Source organism: Pyrgilauda ruficollis, unplaced genomic scaffold (genome assembly GCF_017590135.1).
Source record: "Pyrgilauda ruficollis isolate IOZ18807 unplaced genomic scaffold, ASM1759013v1 scaffold11, whole genome shotgun sequence".
Lineage (NCBI taxonomy): Eukaryota > Metazoa > Chordata > Aves > Passeriformes > Passeridae > Pyrgilauda > Pyrgilauda ruficollis.
The window spans coordinates 2,483,682-2,503,831 of NW_024509210.1; the positions used below are offsets into that span (position 1 = coordinate 2,483,682).

Genomic DNA, 20,150 nt, shown 5'->3' on the forward strand with positions numbered 1-20,150 from the left:
CCCGAGCGTTTGCTGCATTGAGCCTTCTGGGTGTCACAGCCTGGCAGCGCCCAGGCTGCAGCAGTCGAGGTGCAGCGGCTTCTGGAGCCCTGGCCGGTGCCAGGGAGCTGCCTGCTCGCATGCTGGAGGCAGATTACCCCCACTCCAGCTGCTTAATTGCACTAGGCAGAGGTAAAAATGCGCTGTGTGCTTGCTTGCTACTGCTTCCATGGGAAAGTGGGTCCTGTGATTGCTATGGGAGTTTTGGAAAGATAAATAAAGGGTTGACTTGTGTTATTGGGTATAAGAAAAGGCAGTCACTGAGTAATTTGCTGTTACTGGTATTTGGTGAATGCTGTTGAATGGTTTTGTGATTGTTTGCTGTGAAATGATGGTAATTTATGTCTTCTGAAAAATGTGAATTTCCAGAAGGTCCAGAATCCAATTCTCAGACTCAGTGCTGTGCCAGCTGCCTCTTGTAGGCAGGTTATTTCTGGCATGAGCTGGGGTAAAATCATGGTGAGGGGGCAGAGTAAGAAGCACCTTTATTCAGCATCAGGGGCTTGTTAGCAAAGCAGCCAAAGGGAGTGTGTGTTCATGGAGCTCCCTTTGGCTGAGCAGGGAAATCTGGTGGGGGGTGAAAGTAGGATTTTTTTTTTTTTTTTTTGTATAAGCATCCAGTTAGAATAGTGGTAAAGCCAGATATCACTTAAAATTGAGTGCTTGAGTCCTCTACTCAGTTGTGGTCTTTGGGGAATTGGGTTAGCATATAAAACTTCTTTTACAAGCTACAGGTTTGAAAGGGAGACTTTAATTTACAGAGGTTTAGTTTTTCCTGATTTCTGCCAGTATGCTTGGTTGTCCTTAAAGTTGTCCTCCACTTTGGGAACGGAAAGAGGGAGCATCTGCAAGGAGCTTTTCCTCTGAAAATCTGCAAGGAGCTTGTTGGACCTTCTTATGTATATTTTCATGTCATTACATGCCTCATATGCTTACCTCTAATAGCTGACTCTTGCCTGCTGTGCTCTCAGTCTGTTTTTCTTTGGCCATGTGTGATATGTAGTGTGAAATTCAGTTATGTCTTTCATTTAAAGTTTTTCAAATCCCTAACCTATCCCAGGCTGGGTGTCTCCTTGGTGGCCTGCCTATCTCATGGAACTGATGGAGTCTGGACTTTGCTTTTCCAAGAAGGCGTTTACTTAAGGGTGGTGTTTTGTTGTTGATAGTGGGAATGTTTTTTAAAAATCTCAAGTCATGTGCAGCTGAGTGGCTATGTGCACAGGAGGAGGTCTGTGACATGGCATGGTTTTGCTTTATTTATTTACATATTTTTCCTCTGTGCTTGTGGGATAGCCTGCATCCTCCACATGAGTATTTTGGGGGCGTTGACCTGTCTAGAGGCATAGATCTGTGAAAGTAAGGGAGAAGGCATTACGTTTCTCTTCTCAGAATAATCACACTCACAGATCTATATTTGGAACTAGTTCTTTTAATACCAGTAGGAAGATAAACCAGTGGCTCACATGTACCTTAATCTGTAGTGTTGTCTGAATCCTGAATGATAACTGCAAGCCACATTCCACACAGTTTCGTTTTAGCTGATGATGTGGTATGTCCTGTTGTTTGTAGTCGGAAACTCATTTATTGACCTGAATAATAGCTCAGAAAGTTAGAAAGAAGGCAGTGTGGGAAAAGTAGAACAGTGTGAGGGAAGACATGGGGGCAGTTAAAGAGCTGAAGGACTACAATATTGGCTTTTCCTAAGAAAAATCTGCTTGTGAGTTTATACACTCAACACTTTGCAATTTCATGATGTGAACTCCACCCTCTCTTAACCATTAGCAATACAAGATCCATTATAGGAAAGTGATGCAAGAGCTAAGGCCCTTTCTTAGCTAATAGAGGTTAAATAATTATTTACTATTTGGACTCTGTAGCTGGAATATTATCATATACTCTTGCTCCTCCAGCCCTTTCATCTAGTTACCTATTGGAGAGATGACTGACTGGTGGAGAGGTTTGGCTTTTTTCCTTCCTTGTCTGAGAAAGAGTAGCAGCTGAAGTGAAACCTTAAATAAAATGGAAACAAGAATGCTGTGCATTCTGTTGGAGCATTTGTGGAGTTTGATAGATGTATTAGAAAGTATAATGTATCTCCCATGAAGAATTCTCTCATTTGTTTAGTAAGTGCCAGAGCTGAAGCTCCAGAGACACTTGGGTTATATTTAGCCTAATCGCGAGGCAACACCTTTGAAAGTAGGTAATGAAGCCTGATAAAACCTTGAGTGCTCTCTTACGAGCTGCCTGCAGACTGGCTGAGGGCAGGTCGCTGGCTCTGCTGCTGCCCTGCTTAGTGGCTTTTGTCAAGTTATGGGATTGATTCGTGCCTCAGTTTCCCCATCTGTAAATAGGTCGTGGTGATCCTGCCTTCCCTTGTAAGTACTTGGGGTCTGTTGCTGCAGGATGCTGCATGTGAGCTGTGATAGCAGCATTTTACAAATGTTGGCAACATTTGCACAGTGCTCCTGTGGTTTGACCTGCCCTTGTTTCTCCTCTTTGTCTTTTTCTCCTGCATTTTAAATTTAGAATCTGTCTCAAAGGGCTTTTTTCTTTTCCTGTTTTCCCTCGTTATTATTTTTTTGTCCTATAAAATAACTTTCCTCTTATTTTTTTCTGTCCCTCCATATTTTTTCCCCTAGCATCCTGCATGTTCTTTCTGCCAGTCATTTCTTTTGTTCACAGATGTCTTCCTCTTGCTGTTCCTGTCTGTCCTCAGAGCAGCATTTCTCTCCCCTTCATCCGCTGGGATTTCCTTTTCACCTGACTCATCCCCAGTAGGTACATCCCTGGGCTCTCTCTCCTTGTGCTTCTGTTCCAGGAAACCCAGCCAGCAGGGAAGGCTTTGCCTGCTTGTCCCCTCTCAGGGGAGATCACTGGAGGCATGGCGCCCTCCCTGCTCGCCTGCTGCATCCTGCTGTGCCTGGATCAGGGCAGTGGCTTTGGGCAAAGACTGTACCAGGGTGTCGACCTGCTCCCTTTTCTCTGTGCCTCCTTTTGCAGCAGAGCTGGGAGATTTCTTGCTTCCTCCAGCAGCGAGGGTCGCAGCACCTTGTTGCTTTGCCAGCCCGCGGGGTGAATGAGGAAGGCTCCTGCCCTGTGCGAACGCCCGTGCCGGCGCTGTGGGCTCGGAGGCGCTGCGCTGGAGCAGCCGGTTGCTGCAGGGAGGAGCGGCTGCGGGGGCGGCAGGAGCAGAGGCAGAGCAGTTCAGAGATGGGCAGGGAAATGAGATGGTTGACTTGAGGCAAGGTGAACGATTTCAGAACAGGAAGCGGGGGGAGGGATTTCTCTGCAGTCTGCTTCCACTTGAGCTGTCCTTAGTATAATCACTGCTGTGCTAGCTGGTCCTGCAGGCAGGGAGAGCGGCTCTGCGGGCTGAGCTGTGTGTTTAGGATGGAATGGTGCTCCTGCACTTGGAGCTTCTGTGGTAAACAATCTTGCTCAAGCATAGTGAAGGAGAGGAAGAATGTATGGTGTAGTTCTCTTTTCTAGCTGGTTTTCCACCAACGGCTCAAAGGAAAAAACCGACAGAACACAAAATCCTTTCTTGTATAATTAGTGACTGTTATTCTGTTTTAGCTTGTTTTAATGGAAGAACATGTCAGTATTTATACAGTTTTGGGGGTTTGATATGCTGAGGGGTTTTTTCAGTTGCCTAATTTTCTCTTTTTTCCTTGACAGACATTCAAGCCCTTGGTTGGAAAAAGTGTATACAATTCAATTACTGCAGTAGAATTCCTTGTGGACAAACAGCTGGATTTCATAACTGAAGATAGTGCCTTTCAGCCCTATCAGGTAAGAAATTTGAACAGTGTATAAATACGATCCATTTAATTTATTTAAAAGCCGTGATTTTACTATTGTTGAAGTGCATTTTGTGTTAAAGTTCTGTGTTACAGGAACAATTTCCTATTGGTTATTAGCAGAGATTGCCCCTTGTTCTGTGGAAGATTATATTGGGTACTCTATTATTCTAGTTAATCTGATCATGTCAAGGTGTACTGTGCCATGAATATTACGGTAGCACCTTCAGATAAAATACCTGACCCCTTTAAAGGTTAACCAGTACCATTAATTGTAGAGCAGATAGAAGATAGTATCCCTCCTTCTGAAGCTTTCATTTCCAGGTCTTTGCGTGATGACAGTGCTATTCCACTTAGTGATTTTTGGTTCCCTTGGGAAATGAATAACAGAAAATGTTAATGTCTTAAAAAAGAAACACTCTTCTTACTGTTGCCTGCTAAAACTTCCCATATCCTTGATTTTAATGCCTCTCCATTAATTAGAAACACATTAATATATTAATGTGTGTGTATTTAAAGAACAAGAGAATTAGTGATTCCCCCCCTTGCTGCTTCAGAAGAAGGTCTAAAAATCTCTTCCATGACAAATAGAAAAATACTTGATACTTCAATTTGTGCTGAACTGATTGCAATTACAATAGCCATAAATTCTTCCTTATGGCTTGGATGGTACACTGTGGATTACAGAAATAGTACTTAGAGGCTTGGAATAACAGATGGCCCTGAATAAATGCTATGTAATTTTGTCCTGACACCCCTTCTTCCCTCCTGCTTCACCAAGATGTTTTTTTCTCTCAATGCCAAATACAGAGCTAGAAAAAGAGAGTGGCTGAGAGAGAATCCTGGGGAAAGGGAGAGGGAGGTTCAGTTCATGGAAGGGTTGGTGCTTTTGTGTCTCTGTGGTAGGGAAGCCAAACGAGTTGAACATTTCTCGTCAGGGTGAGGTTACATGTTATGACTCGAGCTGCTGGAACAGTTTGGTTCTGCTGCAGACAGCAGCTCCCACTCTCAGACCCTGCACTAGCGCCTTCAGTCCTGTAAATCAGCACAGCCTTGATTTTGGAGCACGGGAGGGGGGGACACGGCGCGGGGGAAAAGCCTGTGATGTTGATGAGCTGAGCTGGATTAGCCCAGGGTGCATCCAGTGCTGCAGCTTCCTCCACGGAGGGGGTCAGGATGACGCAACACAGAGTGGGATATCCTCCTTTGGCAGCAGCGACCTCTTAAATCAGCTGAGCCATGAAGTGTAAATTCACCCTCGGAGTCCAGCCGCAATCTTCCCGATTCATTTTACAAAGCAAATACTGGCGCTACTGTCTGTCCTTTGCCTGAAATCTGTCAAGATCATGTGTCTGGTAATGCTCATTCCAGTAACAGTAATCAATCTCCTTTTGGCACTGGATCATTTCTGATCTGAACAAAGCAAATGGAACATAGGAGGACTGCCTTTTGTTAAACAATGCCATTGCCAGGCAGTGACACAGCGATGTTCTATGCATTTTAGGCCCTCCAAAGAATATTAACTGATAAGGCATTAGACTTGGAAGCACCTTAATTTGGGAAGGTGCATTCAGATTGAAGGTGTCATTTTGTAAAATACGTCATTTGAACAGACAAAATATGTCATACTATCTTGATCAGTAATATGAAATTAGCAGTGTTGGCGACTTCACTTCTCAAAGACATATTCACCAAAAATTGCTACAAAGCAGTAGCTTGTCGAAAATAGTTCTAGGGATAGGCTTGTTCTCCCTAACTGTTGGCCTCTATTTTTGACACACAGAGGGCAATTCTGTGTTAGATCAGGCTGTTTCCTCCTCTCATGGAGCAAATAGTTACCTATTGAAACCTGAGATGGGGGCCGTTGATCTGTATCCATCATGAGTAGTTTGGTGACAAGATACTTAAATTGTTTATTTTAACATTACGAGACGTTTCCTGACAGAGATGCCTCTAAGTTCTAAGGCACCCAGAATTTGCGTTTTAACTGGATATTGCTTAGATATTGAGTGTAGTAGCATAAAACAGCATTGTGCTCACTGATGAATAGTGCAAAGATTTCTTTATTTGAATGGTTATAAAAAGCTTGAGAAATATTTTTCATAGGAATATCTCTTCACAGGGCTGGCAATATCTCAGTGCCAAGTTTTACAAGTTAATTGTACAGATAAGAACTTTACTGAATGATCATGTCTTCAAGAGAATAGAAACTATATATACTAACAGTATGTTAGACAGAAATATTAGCTTTATTACTACGAATTCTTTTCTGCACAAAGATAGCTGAAGTGAGAGGATTGTTTCTATTCTTTTTGCTTGCTGTTTTCTGTTAATGCTAGAAATCACATTCCTAGCCATTAGTCACTTAATGTAAGGTAGTTTGTACTTGTATGTTTTTTTGAAAGACCTCCCTTTTCTTTGCCATAATACCAGGTCCTAGAGAAATCTTTGGCAAACTTCCTGTTACTATCTCCTTTGCAAAAAAATGGTGGTTTTGCTCCCTTGTTTAGTCTGGAAAAGCATTGATCTGCTTGTGAGCAGAAGACAGAACTGAGGAATAATTCTTTGCAGGGATGAGTTAACTTTGAGTCTTCTGAAACGTGTTTAGTTTTTTGTTTAAGCTCTCATGGCTGCACATTTTCAATATGAAGTCCTTAGAGACCATGTTGACCTAAACACTTTTTTATTGCATTTTGCTGTTAGTGCCTAAAATTCCAGTATCTTCCTGCCAAAAGAAACAAAGTTTGAATTTGTGTGGGAAGACTCCATTTCACTTCAGATACAATTCTTAACTACTGACTAATTTTTCCCATCATTGCATAGATTCCTAATACTGGTAATGGGCAGCAGACGAGTATTTGGTATGAATTCTGCTCACATCAGTTCTCATCAAGAAACAGTGGTGTTTCACATAACTATTGGGCCAAAAGGCTTCATGAATAAGGTGCTGCTGTCCAGTGTAAAGGTGACAACTGCTCAAAGCAGAGAAAACAGCACACTTGGCATCCTTTCAGACTTGGCAGGGAAAACAAAGTTTGAGTAGGCAAAGAACTAAATTACTGTCGTTACCAGAAGTGGTTCTTCCAGAACAAGATTAAAGAGACTTTGGCAGGACTTCTGGGGAATTGTGACCCATGCATTCCCATGCCATGTCTGCTCTTTGCATAAATAAACATGTTTCAATTGTTAAGAGATTCAGTGACCTTGCTGAGGGCTAGATGAATATCGTTAGTAAAAGTAGGGTATGCTGCTGCATTATGTGAGCCCACTTCCATGTCTTCACAAGGTTTGCTATACCAACTGTAACACTTGCCAGTGAAATTGTTCTTTGCTGCTAAATGTGCATGTGGTTCTTCTTTTGCCTTTTGTGTGTACTGCTTAGAATCCTGTCCTTCTCTTTAGAAATTGTTTGGATTCTGTATGTGTGGTGTCTTAAACACCAACCTACAACTTGTTTCCGGTGGCTTTTATCTCTGTTGTTTCATGGAGGATGTAAACGGTATTATTCTCTATGTGAAACTTGTGTGTGACTGAGTGACTCATTCATTAATCTGGGATGGTCAGACCGTTTAGTCATGTAGTTCTTTTTATGGTGGTGATGAGGGGATCTTGAGGATAAAGCAGATGTGAAGGTTTGCTGTGGTAGTTTGCTTAGCAGTGGAATGAAAATTCTGTCCTTTGCAGGAAACAGACATAAAGTTTACAACATGCATTTTTTATATCAAATTAGTATCTGTAGGAAGTTTAGTCTTGAAATGGACATGTAGGTTAGGTCTTTAATGTGAATTCCACTTTGCATTTATAATATATCATGTATGCTCTGTGTTTAAAAATTCACTACTGTAGTGGGTTTAATATTGGCTCTTGGTATAGTCTGAAAATGAACACCTCTTCCAAAAAGCTGTTTTAGGAAAAATTAGGAAAAAGCAGTTAAGTGTACACATACAAGTTGACCTAAATCAGATACTTTGAACTGAAGTGGTTTTCTTTAATAAGTTATTTGTACTGTTCTGTGACATCTATGTGTGTCTGTTTTGTGATACACATATTAAGTTAGGCAGCAGCAAAGCTAATCATGCCTTAATTTGTTTAAGCACTGTCGTTTACTTGAAGGGCTATAGATGGGGATGTGAAGCATTAAAGCCCAGCATATGGTATGTGTGACCTCATCAGAGTGGTGTTTTTGTCTGGGTGGTGTTTGGCAGTGCCCGTCACGGACACTGTTGGACTGAAGTGTGTGATTCTGCTGTTGCTGGCTGAAGCAGCTGGAGTCAACTGCATTATACTTTGGACAAGCAAATGAAGAATAACAAAAAGTGTTTTATATCGTGGTTTTTTCATAGTAAAATAGGCTTGTGGAAAGATCTGGAAGGACTCTGCTTTGCCTGAAGCAGTGAGTGCATTTCAGCTGTGTCTGGGTCGGGCAGAGCAAGGGTGCGTGATTGATTATATACTTCCAAATATGTACATACTGTGTGTGATAATGTATTTCCAAAGGATTTCTGAGCACACAGCACTGGAGCAAATGTGCACAGTGGAGGCAGGGCAGAATTCAAATTAAGTTCCTTCACAATCATTAAATGTCCTGCAAAGGGTATTTTACCACTTAGGGAGGAAAGTGGAAGGGTGCAGAGTCTTTAAAAAGTCCTCTTGCTTATTTGATTTAAAGAAAAAAAATCTTGCTGAGAATGAATATTTATGGTGAGATCTCTCTTCAGCCCTCACACTCTCCTTCAGAACTTTTTTTTTTTCTGGAAGACAAACATGCTTGCTTGAGTGTTTCAAAATGGTACAGTCTGCCTGTCTACCTCTGTGCTGAAGGTTGCAGATGTAAAGATAGGGCAATGAGAAATCCCCCGTGGGAGGTGTTGCATGAACAGTGATAGGCACCTGTACTTTGCTCATTTTCTAAATGTGTGTGGCACGTCTGAATGCTGGCAGGTCAAATGTCTAACACGCCTTAAAGATTGTTGAAATAATCAACTTTCTCACTAATCATGAAGTAGGTACATCAGATACAGGACCTAATATACACTTACCTTGATTTATTACAAATTCAAGACATATGTGCCATTAAGAAAGACTTGAGTGAAGGGCCATGGGCAACACCACTGCTCTGCTTTTCTGTTCATTCTGGGCAGACATGGGATATTTGAGACCTGGATGCCTTTGGGTTCTGTGACTTGTTTGTTTGTAGGAGCAAGTAAGCTGGGCTTGTATAGTAATGACATGTGCACATAAAAAATTCTTTAAACATCTTGAAACAGGGATAAAATAGTATTTTTCTGTCTGTATTTTAAGCACCCCATAATTATATGTGCACTCATCTTTCAGACTTCTCTTACTTTAGGCTTCAGGCTTAAAAATAACTACTGCAGCTGAAAATTGCTTTTCCCATAAACTTTTACCTCCACTGATGGGCAGGCAGGAGCTTTTGGGGTTGGTCCCACCCTCTGAGGTTGCCAGAAGCAGCTCGGGAGCTTTGGGTGCTGGGCACAGAGCCTATGCGCTCCCCTCCTGCTTTCGGTTCCTCCACAGACAGCCCAGGCACACGCAGCTTTGTGCATCTTTAACTCCTCTCAGTGTTGTGCTGAAGAACTGTCTCGATTCTTTCCCATGTCTCTGGACCACCCATAAGGAGTCCAGCTGGCTTCCCTGGCAGCCTTGTAAAGAGCGATGGTCTAAACAGCTCGTTACCGACACATCGACGTTGCTGTGTTCGGCTCCAACATGTGGGGAAGCACAAAGCTGGTCCAGCTAGAAGTGGGTCAGATGACTCACCCAGTCCTCACTCCCAGCAACACGTGCAGGACAGGAGAGTTTCATCCCAGTGCTCGCAAAAGGAGAGGAATGAGGGAGGAGGGATTGGCACCCGTGATTTGTAGAGTCAGAGGGACAAGTACATCATCTGCCCTAAGCCTGTATTTGTGGTCCTCTTTGAAGAAGAGCTTCTTGTTTGAGAACTTCCTCTGTTTTCTCAAAAGAGGTGGAATAAAATGGCACCTTTCTGTTTTACCTTGATCTGGTAAGAAATAAGAGCTTCAGTCACTTTTTTTGTCTCTCAGCGAGGTTTGGCACAGGAGTGGAGTTCTTCAGATCTGCCAAGCCCTAGGGAAGTGAGCAGTGTGGAGGGGAGGCCATCAGTCACAGGAGGTGACGCAGCTGCCACGAAGAGTGTGGCTCCACCAGTTCAGGTGGAACTGCTGAAGCTGTGGGAAGGTACACAAGGAGGAATGGGGAAAGAGCTGGGAGGTCCTTGGGATAAGCTGAGGTTATCCCAATGCAGGTGACACTCAGATCCATAGGAAAACAGTTTTCCTTCCTCGGTCATATTCTTCCTATAATTTCTGAAAAACCAGTTCAATGATTTGATTTCATTAATCCTACTCTAGGAGGTAGTATTTAAGTAAGTAATTAAAAGACTGGATTTCAGAATAGAAGAGATAGAACAAAGCATGCTTCTTCTTTGAAGGTGAATATTAAGTCCTTTTACTGAAGTGTTTTGGTACTTCTGAAAAGCCATGCTTGGGATTACTGAGTTTAAAAATCCATCCGGTGTTTCTGAGTAAAAATTTCCTGTATTTGATCACAAGTGATTACTTTTTCACCAGTAAAAATCCATGGAAAATACCACTCAGGAGTAAGTGAAGGAAGCCTTATTCTTGGTTCTGAGTCCTTAAAATTTCCATTTCATCTATTAAAAATGAAAATTTCGAGTATTTTTCTTGTGTGGTGGTCCTGACCAGCCCTGCTTCTATAATCCAGACTCAGAGTCAGCTCCCAGCGAAGTCTGTTTCACATTATAACCAGTTGCTGCTTTGCCCCTGTGTTCTTGGTTTCCCAAGTTGCTCTTTGTTGGGATTGGAAATCCTCAGTGCATTGGGATTAGTGTGAATGCAGTGTCGAATGGGACTTTGTACCCAGAGCAGGAAGAGAGTAGGCATTCCTGCATTTCAGGTAGGAGGAAACTTGAGTTTCATGAAAATGTGTTCTTACCCAAATTAAGCCTTATCTTGACATGATAACACAAATAGCTCATTTGGTGAAGTGCTCATGGGTTTGTTTGCTTTCGTTCCTCCCTTGGACACAATGTCCCTTTGTTCTGGCTGCCACTCTACACCTTTTTCTTACAGAATGTATTTTTTGAAATTACACTAATAGAAGTAATAATTTGTAGTCAGGGGTTACTGCTTCACAGGAACTGCTCCACAGCCTTCAGCAAGCCACAGTTAGTAGAGATTGAGAGCTATAGCAGTTCCAGGTCTGTGTACCTAATTCTTTTTCCAGGCCAGACATCTGGGGAGAAACTCAAGTAATTTTATACCAACTTGAATTTTTAAAATTAAAACCAAGTATGAATATTGCTATTTTCTTAGATGTTGGAATAACTTTACCAAGGGCTTGTGGAGGGCTTGTTGTACAGAGCATTATTTATTTTTAGCAGTATACTAGTAATTACAGTTATAAAGTCTTTTTACTACTATTGTTTGTAAATACTGAAACCCCCCCTTTAATCTAGCAAACATTTCCTGTCTTTTGAATGGAATGAAAGTTAACTATTCCCTTTCTTCCCCTGTAACCTCCTCTACTTGAGTGTATCTGCTAGTATTATTGAGGGTAGTATTTTAATGTTTTTGCTGAGCAAGTGAGTTTGAATTGTAGTAATTTCTGTGCATTTCACTAATTATTACATTTTTTTGTGATTTTAGTTGTGAATTTTAAGCATGCAGTTTAGAAATTATATTTCAAGCATAGAGGCAGGGGTTTTACCCCATTTGAATGTTTTCTTCCCTTTCATTGTCTTATCACCATGTCACACCATTTTGGTATATGGGAGATAAAATCAGGTTAAAGCAGGTTTCAGAACGCATAAGACTTGGTGGCTGAATTATGGTGCTTGACAGGCTTGAGCTTTTTTTCTTCCCCATGTGATGTAGTTCACTTTTGAATTATGTCTTCCATAGGAATTTTTTTGGTTCTACATGCTAGGAGATTTGTCTATGAAAAAATATGGTGAAATAGAAGATCATTGTATCAATTTTAAACTCTGAATGACTTCTTAAGTTTACCCCAGGGAATTTATTGCAGCAATAACTGAAACATCCCTGTTTTCTGATTAGCAATTTAATCTTTCCTCTTTGCAAGACCGCTATTCATCAGTTCTATAAAAGGCATATCCACTGCTTTCTCCAGAGTTGCTGAGAACTGTGGTGTTAATCCAGCTATGATATATGTCCCAGCTGGTCAGATCTGTTATTTATAGGGAAAATTCCTAAAAAGGCTCCAGCAGGTCATAATGGAGCTCTCTACAGGAAAAAAAGGTAGCGCTGTTTAAATCCTGTTAGAAATTAACTTTGAAAAGTTCTCTGCAAATACAGTGGTAATTTTAAAATGGGAGAAAAATTAGTTTTATTTTAATCTACTTTCATAATGCTAGCATGTGGGCCAACATGTATGTATTTGTATTCTAAGAAACACATTTTCAGATAAATCTGTGCAAGCTGCTTGAAAATAAAACATTAATGTAATTCAGTGGACTAAAACACTGGGGTTTCAAGAACATTTGGATGATATCTGATGTATTCTTTCTGCCTTAAAAAAAAAAGTTAAAATATTTTTATTGTTTGTAGGGATTAGTCTTCTGCCCGTAATCCTCAGGATTTACAGAGAAAAGGAGCTGGATAGTTGGAAAGTTGTATGTTGCCAGAGTTCCTGTTTGGTAAATAGGATTGAGGATGTGCAGAAGAGACTAGGTAGCTGTGTGATTACTGCTGGTAATCTAAGCTGGTGGTAGTTCAAATTCCAGAGCAGGGAGTCATTCACAAGAGTGATACACTGGTGGATATCTCTGGGAGGTGGTGTTGATTCTAGGATCTGTCATCACACTGGCACATATTGGACAGTTTTCTGCAGTTTTCTTCTGCAGACTGAATTGAGAGGCCTTTGCTCTTCGCTTCAGTAAGCTCTCAGTAACCAGTAATCTTGTCAAAGAATATGGTATTGCTGTGTAGTGCAACTGCTAAAAGATTTGATGGAGGTGACTGCTGTGAGCTAAGAGAGGACCTGTCTGGTCAGTCATTTTCTGTGGTGGTGGTGCACAGCCTTCAGCTGCCACTGCCAGCTGCCACAGATAACCTCTGCTGTCCCTCGTGCAAGGAGGATGTGTGTGTTGTAAAGTGGCCAGTGTCTGAGCAGCCCTCTTGGCTTGGCTTGATTTCTGCTTGCCCAATAGTCCAGACAGCTAGTGACCAACAGAATGTACTTTCTTTTTTTGTTTAAAGACACCTTCATCTATACAGCTTGTCATTCAGCTGATGTGATTTGGTTCTTGTTGAGAACCTTCTGAAAGCTGTTCACAATTCACAGGGTGTCTGGTTCTCAGTTTAAATTGTAATATCAATGTACAAAAGAGGTTTCTTCAATCTACTTACTTAGCAGGTCTCCTTGTTAGCATCAACTTCACTCTGCTAATTGCTTGCTTCAGGGAAATGTCTGCACTTTGAGGTTTCTTTTCCCATAGTGGCAGTGAGTTGCTTAGTGACTCAAAGGCTGTTCCAGTATCGCCACATGACTGAGTGGCTTAGGACCAGTACTCCCTCCCTGTTTCTCTTACAATTAGAAAAAACAAAATGCCAAATTAGTACAAGTTGCATATTGCTGAGGTAGATGGTGGTGATAAAAAAGTGGAGCCTGCCCTGAGGAAGTGGAAGGAAATGTGATTCAGTGGAAAATGAAAGAAAAGCAAATGTGTGGCTGTGTCAGCAAAATGAGAGGGAAGGTGGACATGGAGTAGTGTAGTTCATTTGACCTTTATTTGTCTGTATGTGGAGAATATAAGTAGTACAAATGGTCACCACAGTGTTCTAGGTGGAAGCTGAAAGCCCCTCTGTTTTGTGGAGAGGAGCCACTTTTTTGGGGGAGTCTTAGACGCTAAAAGATACCTGACTGGGGGAAGAGTTAGCTTTTCTGAACCAGATTGTCCTGGCTGCTCAGAGAGTAACATAATTTCTGAGCATAAGGGTCATCTATTTTTTAAATCTCTATTTTCAAGTGTAAGACTATTGTAGATGCCACTAGAGCAGCTTTTAGGTTGGTTATTGACAATATTTGTCTAGCTCAGGTTTAGTTTTGCTTATCCATTGGTTGTTGCTTACTTTCCTGCTGGATGTTCATCCTGTCCATGTTCATGCTGTTCTGATTTCCCCTCTGCCTTCCCACACCAGATTGTCATCTACAGATAGAAGAATAATAAACTGACTTGTAAAATACAAGTTTTACACTATGCCCATTTCACCCGAGGTATTGATAGTTTTATAGGAAGGCAAATACCTCTGTTGATTTTTGTGTTAGTAAGTTAAAATAGTGGAGAATATTAGACTACAAGTCAGATTTTTTTTCCCTCCCTGTGTATTTATGTTCCTAATGTTACTATACCAGTTATGCTTCCAGAACTGAACAAATCAGTGTAATGATGCATCTTCAAGCCTGAAATCAGGACTTGGAGAAGTGTATGTAGCCCTGATCCCTTGGTTCTCAAACTTGATAATTGAAATTTTAAAATCAGTTTCAACTCCTGAGGTAAAATGAGGAAGGGAGTAGGAGTGTGTGGGGAGGAGTATTATGCATAGGGAAGAGTGGAGAGCAGCAGAAAAATCGTTGATAGCTTTTCCTGAGAAACGTTAATTTTACTGACAGTTGGAAAATCACTAAATTTGTATCCTCATCTTTTTTCCCCTTGTAATTTTAACTTCCTACTTACAGAAACAAAGTCGTTGCTGTTACACACTGAAAATAACCCCTAATCTTTAAATGTTTGTGGTCTGAACTATCTATAAACATTTGTCCTTGGAACAGAGCATTCAGAGCCCCTTGCTGGGTGGGGATTAGTTATCCCAGTTGTCTGTGCTGGCCCTGCGTGCAGGGCGAGCGTCACTGCCCAGCCCTGCTTTCCCCATGGGGCCGTGCCTCTGCGCACGTGTAAGCAGGGCTGACCTCGGCTCGACTTTGTTTCTGCTTTAGGGGTCAGGGTTGTGCCTTCAAGCTTGACTTAACTGGTTCAGATGTAGCCCAGCAGCTGCCGGGTTTGAATGAGGTAAATTGTGACTGTGCGCTCAGAACAGCAGAAAATAGGTCAAGTGTGGGTTGGGTTTACATAGAAAGCGCTAGCGTCGCCTGGTAAGCCTAAGCCTCTTCTCTCAGCTCAGACAAAGCCGTTTAAGGTAAACTGGGAAGTTACAATCTCCCCAAAAAACTTTCTAGCCTTTCTAGCTTTCCAGCCTTGGTGTTTGTGGGTGGCGTTGCCCCTGGTGAGAAGCGTGGAGCAGGAGGGAGGTTGCCCGGGTCGGGTGGATGCGTTCCCAGAGCCGTCCCCTGTGTGGCTGTGCAGCACAGCCCCGCGGTGCCGGGCTGACCTCCTGCCCAGCAGCTGCAGTGGCGTGGCAGCTGGGGTGGCCTTTCACTTGTCACAGAGAAATCAGGAATATTCTCCTTACCAGTGGTTTATGCATGCTGTGTGTCTAGGAGGAAGCTGCAGGAGATCTGTATTTAGACTCATCTAAATTTGGTCGTTTCCCTCCTGAGTTCTGGTGTGGTCTGTGTGGCAGCCGCAGTGCCTGCCTGGTAATACCCTCAGGGGTGTCAGTTGATGCCAGTTTTTCTGTGTTTTAGTTGGATTCTTATCTTTTGCCACTGAAAAAAAAAAGTCTGGTAGCAGGACAGATGGATACTACCAGTTCATGGGTGATGTTCTTGTTATGATATTTGGTATTCTGCCTGTCTGCATTTTGTGTGGTTTTTCTCACTCTCATGTCAAGCAGGACAATGTTAAGATTGAAGGTTTGTTAAAAATTACTGTCAGTGAAAGAGATTACAGATCAGTGATATAATCACATATGTCAGGTGACATAATCAGTGAAAGATGAAAGAAAAGGATTTTGCTGGTTATCAAGAAATGAAAATAAGGAGAGAGTTGTACAGGCCTGCTTTCAAATGAGGTAAAAATTGACATGAATGTGTTTGAGGCTGGGTGCAGGTACAACATTTCATCTTTTTATGGGAGAAAATAATCAGAAATTGGCATTAGGGGACTAGTATAAATTCTCAGCTGTTTAGATTTTGAAAAGTGCTTTTTGCTGCTACTGTTCTGCTCTCTGAAGACTTGTGGCAATCAGTAGGGAAGTGTTGGCTTGTTTTCACACTGCAGTTCTCATACCTAATTTCTATGCAGCTGAAGTTCAGTGCAGTTGTACAAATGACTTGCTGCAAAAGGAAAAAGAAAAGGTTGGGGTCTGATTTTATAGAAGCTAATATTCACTTATGAAACAAGAACAAAACAGGACACTTGGAGGTTTTCTTTTGCACTGTTTGAATTTAAATGGTCCCTCTACCATTAAAGTCCTGACAAAATGCTTATTTCAATGTGCAATGCACACTGTGTAAACATTGTAAACAGGACTGTCAAGTTGGTTATGTACTAGTTTCATCTAATTCGTGTCCTAAATTATCAGAAAACCTCTAAGCAGCCAGAGGAAGCTATAGTTAATTAAGCCACAGATGGTGAGGACTAATGTGGTGTTGACCTTTGCGAGGACTGCAAAATCTACTTAGTCTTTCTCTGAAAAACACTAGCTGAAATGAGTTCCTACTGATATTAGAAACATGTCCTTGATGCATGAAGCCAAATGCAGGGACACCATGACCAAGGAATGAGGTTTCCCAAATGAACATTTGCAGGTTCCTAATGTGTGATGGGTGTTGAGATGTAGTCTTCAGGGCTCTGATTTAAGCCTTTTTAATGCCAAAAGCCACTGTTTTTCTAGGACTAGCTTATCTGGAATGCATATTGTCAGTTCTCCTTCTCTTCTTCACTGACAGTGGTGAGTTGGCAGCTGACTGGAGTGTGTGCACTGTCCCATAAGCAGCACGCAGGCTCTGACTGGGGGTTGGAGCAGCTACTGGAATCCACTTCTTTGTTCCTCTTTGCTCCAGGGCTTCATCTCTCGAACTCATTTCTGCCTCTCAAGTTTCTGAACGATGACTTGGAAGAGTATTTTAAAATGCTGAGGAAGTGTGTTGCTTCAGTAGTTCAGGTCTTGTGGAGGAGGTAGCTGTGGAAATACGTAGGCCTTCCAAGCACAGTCATACCTGGCTGCCCAAAATGCAAAAGGAGCTTCTGGTCATTTGAGCCTTTCAGAACACTTTGGATGGTCTTTGGGCAATGGGCAGGTTCAGCGCAGCTGGGGATAGCTCTCAGTGTCTTGGGCAATATTTTTTTTGTGGATGGAGAGCAAGTAGAAGAATTCTCATTGGGATTTTGACTTGTTTTTCTGTCGGTACTATCTTGAAATTCCTGTTTGATCTTAAAGGAATTTTGAAGCATGGGAAGTGATCTAAGCACTTGTTCACCTGTGATTCGGAATGATAAATTATTTTAAATTATTTTATTATGTCTGAATAAACTCTCTGAAAATGCTTCTCTGAACAAAAATTTCTCCTTCCTGGTTAGACCAGTATGATATCTTAACCTGATGGTGTGGTCTGTGGTTTCAACCTGCTTGTATCATTTTGCACAAGGATGAAGAACAGATGCACTCAGAAAAGCACATAATCTTTTTGATACTTGGGGAAAATTTCATTCTCTATTCTTCTCAGGACTTCCTTGGAGTCAAACACATCCCCAGCAGGTGAGAATGATCACCTAGAGAGACATGCAGCTGACCCAGATCTTTGGATAATTAAGCGTAGAGTCCAGTCCACCAGAAGTGAATCCCTCTTTTGATCTAGAAAGAAGGAAGAATATCAGCAAAGATGTGAAAAACTAGTCATAGATTGGCAAGCTTCTGGTAGTCACATTGCCTCATGTGACTGTTTTCCAGAAGGGCAGGAGGGGTTATCTCAACCATCTTCTTCTAGCCCATAGGTCCTTTGTCTTCTTCCCAGAGTTTCATATAGTCATTTGTGTAGCAAGAGGCACTGCCACTTGAAGTACATAAAGAGCTTCTTCCAGCAGATTTGAAGAAGAATATAACAGTCCCCTTTATTTGATTTGCATCCTGATTTGCATAAGGATTTCAAACCAGTATTAACATCCTTCTGGAGGAGATATTCCAGGACTTGTGGAAAAACTAGTTTAGGAAGAGGATATGTAACTTCTGTTTGTAAAACTACTTTCAAATGAGGAAAAGTCTGGAGGAAAATCCTGCAGGGCATTTAAATCTTCTGGAGGTTAGTCTGTCAATCACGCTGCATCAGCTAAGAAGAGGAAAACTGAGGGTTACAATTGCCAGGGTTCAAATCTGTAGACAGTAATTGTTCCTTGAGTAATATAAACACAGGGTGAGGAAAAGAACTGGGAACTGCAGTGTCATCTTCTTGTCTTCATTGTTAAACTGGGGAGGAGACTGCAAGTCATCACCTTTGCCTGTTGTCCTCTCCCTGCTTTTGCCAGAGTTTGTGATGTGTGCTGAGATTGTGTGGTTAATGCCACTGCTTTATAGTTTTAACCCATTACGCAATTATTTTCTTGGGTTTTAGATATTCAGATTTAAGACTGCAAATGGAAGAAGGTAAGTCATGGCACACACATTTTTTTCATAGATGCAAGTACACAAAAGAACAGAGTTTTTGAGATTACAGAAACTTGCTCTGTTAGTATCTTCTCTCCCACCCTGTGATTGATGTGTTAAATGTGTATTGTGTGTATATTTAGAAACTCTGGGTTCTCTTTGATATCATCCACATAATCCCAGTCACACCTGCATGCAGTTTGTGTAATAGGTCTTTGACCTAACTTCTTGTGCCTTTTGTATCTTATCTTTGAGCTCGCCTTTCCCCAGGGGTGAAGAGATAAATACAAAATGGACTTTGCAGTCCCCTTTCCTGAATGTTCACAGGGAGCACTCTCAGCCAAGGATGCTGTAATGCATCTGAACAGGAGGTAGAGGTTCAAATGTACTATATGTAGGATCGGCAGTATCTTCAGTGTCAAGTTCAAAGAAGGCCAAGATGCTTAAGAAGGATGTGAAATCTTAAGAAAAAAAGCACCAGTGTGTGTTGCCTTCAGGAAACAAATCAAAAGTGGCTTAAGATGACATAGAGACTCAAAAACTGTGTAAAGAACTCATGAAAATAGTCTAATGTTAAAGAGTAACAGATTTGATTTCATGGTACTTAATCAGCGTGTATAAGCTCAAAATGAGGATATAAATTTTCTTAGATGTGACTGAAGACATTACTCAAAGTGTACAAGATCTGCACATTAACTGCATTTGTAGGTCAGCCAAACTCAGTATTGCAGTCCTCAGTCTGTTGCTTAGATCCAGTGCATGTGGATCTGAAATTTTTGGTGCAGGAGACTTTTGGAGCTGCTGTGAAAGTGAGTGCATGGGAAGGAGGACAGATGATTGATCATCACACAGCTCCAGTTCCAGGATCTGTTGTGTTCCCCTGGCAAATAATTCCCTCTTTCTAGTGGTGGTGCTGTTGTTTCTGTATGTAGGATCATTGCACAAAAGGATTTGCAGATGTGGACAGAATAGCTAATACTCTTTTTTGGTTATGACCCTCTTGTAGTGCTAGCAGCATACTTAGCTGGTTGGTATTTTGAACCTTGTGGTAGAGGTCCTGTTGATCTTCCTTCACTCTCACTTTGTTCCAATGTACATGTATTAAAATGATCATCCTGACCATTTCTTCAATCCAAGGCCATATCTGTTGTAAAGGCGTAAGGATGGAGCAATTTTCTCTTATAACCAAAGTGTTGATGCATTCTCCATAGTGGAGCACAGCAAATCTCCGAGTGTCAGGAAGTGAATTTTGAATTGGAAATAGATATCCTGTGATCAGTGGGTTAGCAGGAATAATCTCATCCAGATGAATAGAGAGAAATTGCTTGTGTCACTGGAGGACCTGGCAGCAGTGCACGATTCACTGGGTGTTACTTGTATCTTTGTGTTCTGTGGCTGGAGCTCTTCATAATAAATTGTGAAACATCAAGGAACTTGTTGGAGATCAAGGAAAGAAATTGCTTTATCTCAGCTGCAGTACTGATAAAACATTCTACATTTTGTGTGTGGAGAATTGCACTCATTATTTTAGCTATCTGAAATTCTCTTGCTGTAAATGAATGTTGCTGCTGCTCATGGGTTTCCAAGCCCATCTTCGGTGTGAGGAGTCACGAGGATTTTTTTTCTCTGCCACAGCCTCAAAGACAGAAATAGCAAGTTTGCTCTGAAACAGAGAAATAGCTGTTCTAGGAGTCCAGAGGTGAATGGTGATTCTTAAGCCATGCTTGCAAGGATATGAACCAGATTC

At 41.7% G+C, this 20,150-nt stretch overlaps 1 protein-coding gene across 10 annotated transcripts in view; it reads left to right on the forward strand.

Moving 5' to 3' along the window:
• The window catches only part of JMJD1C (jumonji domain containing 1C), a 159,901-nt gene that overhangs the window by 99,777 nt on the left and 39,974 nt on the right, over positions 1 to 20,150 (forward strand). For 7 of the 10 annotated variants that reach the window (XM_041473264.1, XM_041473189.1, XM_041473225.1 and 4 more), the window contains one exon: positions 3,718 to 3,831. In XM_041473264.1, coding sequence (XP_041329198.1) covers positions 3,718 to 3,831 — 114 coding nt within the window. Of the gene's footprint in view, positions 1 to 2,721; positions 2,818 to 3,717; positions 3,832 to 20,150 lie in introns of those variants that run through there. The other 3 variants (XM_041473200.1, XM_041473231.1, XM_041473209.1) reach the window with 2 other exon arrangements.